Here is a 7,417-nt window from a genome sequence, read left to right as displayed (position 1 = left end):
CAATGGCGAGGCTTGGGTAAAGAAAGGGGCGGACCTCTAGGACATAGAAGTGAATTAAGAGGGAGAATTAGTCCACCTATCTTAGATTAGAGGGATTTGAGCTATCGAGGGTGGTCTTGGCGGCATTTGTGGAAGGTCCTTGGGTGTTCTACGGTAATCAACTCTCGGCGCAACTGAAAAAGGGGTTTTCATTTTTTCTCTGCTTCTTGTTGTGTCGTTTTGTTTGGATGCTTGCTCTCTTTTAATGGAGAGCTAATTTTGTAGATGTTTGGGCGTAGATGAACTCTAGGGATTATTCTAGTTTGACATTGGTTGTAAATCTTTATGCTTTAATTTTTCCTTAATTACAATCCATTATTATTTGGATCCAATTGTGTGTTTTCAATATCTTGAATGCTATCGAGGCGAAAGCTCTAGTTTTCTTATGTGATGTGCTTCGTGAAAAGTAAAAATACCCATCTAGCATAGTCAAGCCACAATTGGAGGCCATTGTTAGTAAGCCTAGCAATGAGATACTTTGGAGTCAAGAGTTCTTCTTCCTCAATGCTCCCAAGTGATTTAACAACTAATTCTATGCTCTTGTAGGGAGTAGATTTTAGGAAAAATCTCATTTCTATTCTGTATAGGATTAAAGACAATTGCTTTGCAAGAAGAATTTTCTACTTATAAATTCTTGTTAAATTCACATTGAGATTTCATATAGTGCAATGCGATTGTGGGGTGCCTGTTTTAGCACTGTATTGAGCCAGTTATTATTCATCCTTCCAATAAAGGCATAGTATATTCTTGAATTCCTTTCACTTCAAATAGAAATTGTTATACTTATACAACATTTGCCTTGGACTTTTAAAACCTAGAGGGACTCTACGCCCGAGCATCATTTTTTCCCTTAAATCTCGACCGATTTAATTTTCGTATTCTTATTTTTTATTCTCTTTCTTCGTATTGTGTTTGCACCCATCATAACTCTTTCGTTAGGTTAATTTTCAGAATTTGGACTAGTATTTGTACTCTCAATCATCGTTGTGGATTGATATTTTGCCCCTGTACACACTTTACTACTTGGTCGGTGCATACGCTTGCATTAACCCTATCAGAATGGGATGTCATCATTCATGTATCTCTTCCTACATTTTATTTTGATTAGGTTATATCAAATTCTTTTTTCATAGTCGGTATATATGTTCTCTATGTTTTAATCACCTATTTACCTGATTTCTACTCTAATAATTAATATCTGATTGTATTCCGATATGATTAAAAATAGCTAAATATATATTTTAGAAATTTTGAACTGTTGCAAGTAGCACTAATCTTGGATGGAATACCACTTGTCATCGGATATTAGTTGCGAGTAAATAGAGTATATGTGACCACGCTTGACAAGCGCCAACCGTACAAGTGGGAGTTGAATCTTTAATTTTTTACCTGGAAGAAAAACAATAGTATTTTTCCAATACAAAGAATATTACGTTAAATTTTATTTTCAATAAAATCATTTTAAATATTATAAGTGAGTTTTCTATTAAATTAGAGATAAATAAAATAAAATAATTGGATTTTTATTGAAAATTAAGTAGATTTTTTAATTTACAAAACAGAGTTTATTAGTATTTGGCAAAAAAAAAGGACCTATTTATATATACTTATTTCTATTTTTTTAAATATATATGTTAATTACCCCTCTTTCAATTATAAAAAAATATTTATCTAATACGTTTAATACGCAACAACAATATAAGTTAAATTTTTCGCCGTTGTTTATTTTCTCCCCTTTCCAAGGAAAAAAATTACATTGAAGAGTAGTGAGGAGGTCCCACCAGCCCATCCGATTGTTTAGATGACCATTAAATCACCATCACATTAACTTGGCTCTGATATTTCCATTTGTAAAAATAGTTTTTTTGATCCCCAAGAAACTTTGAATAATGGAATTCAAAGGACACAATAATCCCTAAAATAATTTCACAGTTAGGTACTGACTAATCACTAAAATTCACAGTTGCGAGAAAGCAAGACCAGGTGCAGAGTGATTATGATGTATATGTGGTTACCAACAACACCTGAACTAGTTAGCTGGCTGCCCACACACAGCCTGCAAACAGAAGCAAGGTAAGTACAAAGGTTACGTGCAACATCAGACCAATTTATACCTCTTAAAATTGCACAGCAAGAGCACTTAAAACCCCTGTTATAATTGATACTGTTTTCTAAGTCTTAGCTTCTTCATGCATGTTTGCATGTTTGGGTTAACATGAACAAAGTTTTATCTGTCTTTTGGTCAAATGTCCTCTTCATATATTATTCCAATCTTCCTTTTCCTTCAATTAATATTGTTGTCATTCTACTGGACGGTACATTTTGAAGTAGAAGCAAAGTAAACAAACATAAAAAAAAACACACACACACACACATACAGACACACACACACACACATAGAGATATATATATGTACATATATTATCAACTCTCTCCATACTTGTCAGCCTAGAGCTCTCATTCACCTCACTACACTTGCACAGCAATGTCTTCCAACCATGGCGAGGTGGTCACTGCTCGTCCCTTTCGTTCCGTTAAAGAGGCAGTAGCCGTCTTTGGTGAACGTTTAGCAGCAGGTGATAAACTTGAGTCAAATCCCAATCCTATATATGCCGCAATATCTCCCCAACCATCCTTCTCTTCTTCTTATTCTTCTTCATCTCAGTTCAATGAAGACAAAGAAGATGAACTTATGATAGTAAACTCTTTGAAGAAATTTGAGGCTGAGTTAGAGAGTGTTAAAAGAGAGTTGATGCTAATGAAGGAGAGGGATATTGAGACTGAAACCCTTGTGGCTTCACTCAATGAAGAACTCAAGAAGAGCATGTCCAAATTGTCTGCGATTGAAGAGAAAGGAGGTGTTCAGAGCGAAAGGTTGAGAGAAAATAAGGATATTGGCAGAGAAATGAGCTCTGAATATTGGCCAGCTCTAGCTCAGGCACTAAGTCTTGGTGTGGTTGAAGGGGGCTATTGTGAGAGAAAGAGGAAGGCGAAGATTATTAAGAAGAAGCCTATTGTACCACTTCTTGGAGATATGTTTTTCAAGAAGAAAGAGAAGGATGATGACCATAAGACTTTCAAAAATGCTCACTAGCTAGCTGGGGTAAATTTTTTTAACCGTGTTTTGCATGGTTGACGTTATATATATATATATATATATATTGCTTGTTCTATTGAGAGGTGCGGGAGAGAAGAAGACAAATTAATAAAGAAGAATGTTAAGGTGAAATGTTCTAAGAGGAAATAAAAAGGAATGAGACGGGCAAACACTAAATAGTTCCCGTATGAAGTCACTGGATAATGGGTGAGTGATGCGGAGTAGAAACTCTATGTTATGATACTATATAAAATTAATATTGTACACTAATTATTATCTGGTTTTTATGGAAGGAGATATATTTTTTATTCTTTTAAAATTATAAGATATGAGAAATTTATTATTATAAATTTATGATTTAATATATTATTTTGGGTACATATAATACATCATAATTATTGAGCATATTAGTCAGGTAGTACTTGCCACCTCTGTGAAAAAAATAAAATAAAATAATATAATGAGACTTGAAACACTTTTATGCTATCTAACTTGCATGGAAATTAGGGGTTTGGAAGTGTGTTTTGCATGGTTGAGGTTACATTACTAGTTTTTCTTGAAAGACGTGACATAAAGAAGATTAATAAAGAAGAAGCATGCTTTTCAAGAGAGAATAAAAAATAATGTCATGCAACACTGTTTTTACCATTCTGGGCGTACTTTTTTCTCCTTAATATATGCCATTTACCCACCTTAATTTCATTTTCTTTTTATTTAAAAAAAACTATCGTTGACGTGAGAGAAAGATCACATATAAAGATAACAAAGAAGTCCTAAATTTTGGATATGAAGTAGCAAATTATATATACCTGTGACTTAGATATAAGCGAGTTTAATTTATTTATTTTTAATTATCATTTCTCTTTTAAGTTCAAACAGGTTTTTTCATAAATCAAACAAAACAAGAATTCAGTAAAAGAAAAAAATACCTAAAGTATAGAATGTGGGAGGGCCTTAGACTATAAATTTAGAAAATAAACAAATATAAAATATAAAATATAAATATAGCAATAAGACATTTTGTTATTTCTTATTCTGATTTCTGATTAAAAAAATTTGCAACTATGCACAAAATTGTTTCCAATTCATCAAAAATGTTCAAACAGTGAATTATTACTTCATGAAAACAATGGCATGGCCCACAGGTTCTCACGTACTTTGTGTTTAGAGTAGACTCGAGTTCGAGTATCTTATCTCAAAAATGCATGGTGGGTCATTATTAGGGAAATAATTGTTTCTCCCTTCTAGAATTGCATAATAGGGGGGCCAAATTCCAAGGAGTTTATTAAACCACTATAACTAATGCACTATTCTTTGATATTCTCTTAAGTGGGGGGTGTTTATTACCTATTAATGAGTGTATAACATACATGTATTTTATATCAATTTGTACATCCATCCTGCATGTATTAAGATCACATTGTGGAATTTGATGCTAAATTTAGTGTCTTTCGTATTTACAGGCTTAGGGAAGCACTTCAAGACGAGAAAGAACCAAAGAGAAAGAGTCAAAAGAAGCATTTTATACCTCAAACAATAAACTTGGAGCTTTCTCAACATCATTAGAACAAGGACAAGGCAAACTGGGTGGTTTACAGACAGCTTATGGCCAATTTTACGGCCATAAGTAAGTTCCAAATAACCATGCGAGCATACTTATGCCCGAAAGAGGGATTCTAAGCTAATTTAGAGGACCTTACGGGCAAGGCTTACGCACATAAAAACCATCAAGAGGAGCTTACTACCACAGCATACGCCCGTAAGGACGGTCGGAAGAAGTACAACAGTGAAGCTTACGGTCCATAGTTTACTACCGTAAGCTAGACCGCAACACATACAGAAGAACTTACGGACTTGACTTACAACTGTAAGTGTGCTCGTAAAGCTCACGACAATTTTCTCCAACTCTCTTACGGCCTAGCCCTTACACCTGTAAGCAGTCAGGTATAAATAAAACTTATGAAGATTTTTAGGGCAAACTCTATTCTATCATTTTATTCTTTTTGGGCAATTCTTAAAGGCTAAGTTAAGGAAAATAACAAACGAATCTTCAGCACCTAAGGAGCGATTTGGAGAGTGATTCGAATCTATATTCAAGGTGATTGAAGATCATAACTGATGAGTGAATTTCATATAATATCCACGCACCCTCTTTCCATTCATGTACTTGTCTTTTAGCACAATTTTATCCATTTGAGGTGCTACTCTGGGTATACTTGCTCCAAGTGCAGAAACCAGGGGCTCGAAGCAAATTGGAGTGAATTCGGGGAGTAATCGAGAAGAAGAATCAAGATTCTGCTAAGTTTAAAGACTGACATGGGCAGCGCACGAGCGTGGGCTGGCCCCCCTGAATACCCCTAGCCTTGAGATGAACAAGAAAGCATTCAAGCATGATCGTGCCCTCTGGCTCGACATGATCTCCGTATAACCTTGTGCGTCCCCTTGAAAATCTCAGCATGGAGACAGTTTCTTTTAAACCGGAGAAGCATGATCTGGAAACTCCTCGCACGATCATACATAGCCAGGGCACGGGCATAACACAATCGTGTCTCACCCCCTGAATATTCCAAATTTGATTAACTCAGAATCCTTAGCGAGGACACGGTCCTCGCACGACCGTGCGCCGACCGTATCGAACCCAAAAAATTTGCCCTATAACTCTAGATTTCTAGGGTTTTTGAGATCATCTTTGTTCTGGTATTTTCTTCCTCACCGGGAAGACTGGGATGAGATTGAAGATCAGGCTTTACCACACCATCTAGGGAGATCAAGGGCGAGTTGGAGGCACAAGAGAAGTGGGGTTAGCACCAAGGAAGATCATCTTTCTTAGAAAAGGGTGAATCATTCCTTCTTTCTTTAGATTTTCAATTGTTTCTTCCTTGTTGTACTCATCCATGAGGGGCTAACCGTCCATGGTGCCCCGGGGTGTTGAACTACAATGTTTTGTATGCTTTGACTAGTTGTTTTTAATGTCTATGGAGTTCTTTGGATTCTAGTGTTAAATCTTCTGTTGCATGACTTGATGTTTTGATTTGCACAGATGCTTTGGTAAAACTTGGTGTATGGATGACCATAGTTATGATTGCTTATTATGATTGCAAAACTCAATGTGTTTGAGATGCATGGTTACCCTAGCAGACGTTGGTGTATTTGAGAACCATAGATGCAACATTGCTTTTGAGCATACACTTGAAACCTTAGGATATACCTGGTAGGCATTAGAAACAATTCAAAGATACTATAACTTGTAGGGATCACCTCAGGGCATTGTTCTCTTATTGTCGAATACTCAACCCTAGTCTACCAGTTCCTTCTCTCTATTCTCTTTAGTTTTTGTTTTATTATTGTTTAAAACCAACCAATATTTGTTTAACTATAGTTCCAATCCCTGTGGTTCGACAACCCTACCGCTCACGGGGTACCACTTTACTACTTGCTTGCGACCCGTACACTTGCAGAGTGCACATCAATAACTGTCAAGTTCATCTTGGCATTGTGTGCGGAAGCTTTTCAAGGAAATTCTCATGCGATTCTTCATCGTAGGCATTGAAAAGGGGGTTTCCATGGATTTTATGTTTTCCTCCATTATTTGTATCTTAAATACTTGCCCTCCATTAATGGAGGTGTCACGCCCCGAACCCAGCTCTATGGACCCAGGACATCGACAAATGGTCGTACACCTACAAGGTTAAAACCAAGTAGACATACAAGGCCCCAAAACCTGATCCAAAACAAAACAAAAGAATCAAACTCAGTGGATTGCAAAAAAACAATACAAACTTATTCATATGAAAACATAGATCCCACAATAAACAGGGCTTATTACATGCTAATCCTTGACGATTGCTTAACAATCCCCGCTAAGCTATCCGCCACTCAACTCTACTCTTGATCTGAAAAGATATTAAACAACAAATTATGAGCTTGATAGCCTAGTAAGCACCCACTAAAAATTATAAGGGATAATTTACAAAAATCATAAATTATCAAAAATCAAAAATCAGAAATTAAATTTATTTCAAATAAACACGGATGTCAAAAACCAAGCATATAGGTCCCCCAAACAACTATTAGCAAAAAAACAAAATAACATAACTCATATATTTATCCTCAGTGACCCGAACCAAAAATATCGAACTCATAAGTTTACCCTCCGTGATCCGAGCCGATTTATTAGAGGTCGTTATTCTTCATCGACTGGAAAGCGGTGGGAAAACTATAGTTTATATATCGTAGTACATGTCGACAAGGTCGGGTGTTTAACCCCCAAAGTGAAAGGGT

The 7,417-nt window shown here is 35.9% G+C and overlaps 1 protein-coding gene across 1 annotated transcript; it reads left to right on the top strand.

The window, feature by feature from the left end:
• Positions 1-2,496: 2,496 nt before the first annotated feature.
• LOC120276325 (WEB family protein At1g75720-like) lies at positions 2,497-4,709 on the top strand. The gene is made up of 2 exons (XM_039283047.1): positions 2,497-3,343; positions 4,600-4,709. The coding sequence occupies exon 1, from the start codon at positions 2,525-2,527 to the stop codon at positions 3,131-3,133; it is 609 nt and encodes a 202-aa protein (XP_039138981.1). The 5' UTR covers positions 2,497-2,524; the 3' UTR covers positions 3,134-3,343; positions 4,600-4,709.
• The last annotated feature ends 2,708 nt before the right edge of the window (positions 4,710-7,417 follow it).

The sequence above is a fragment of the Dioscorea cayenensis genome, chromosome 14, assembly GCF_009730915.1.
Source record: "Dioscorea cayenensis subsp. rotundata cultivar TDr96_F1 chromosome 14, TDr96_F1_v2_PseudoChromosome.rev07_lg8_w22 25.fasta, whole genome shotgun sequence".
NCBI classification, from domain to species: domain Eukaryota; kingdom Viridiplantae; phylum Streptophyta; class Magnoliopsida; order Dioscoreales; family Dioscoreaceae; genus Dioscorea; species Dioscorea cayenensis.
Note: the sequence above shows the minus strand (reverse complement) of the source record. Positions and strands in the feature narration are given on the sequence as shown.

What these genes read in the sequence shown, in the direction of transcription:
- LOC120276325 (XM_039283047.1), top strand. Translation starts at nt 2,525, where the DNA reads ATGTCTTCCAACCATGGCGAGGTGGTCACTGCTCGTCCCTTTCGTTCC.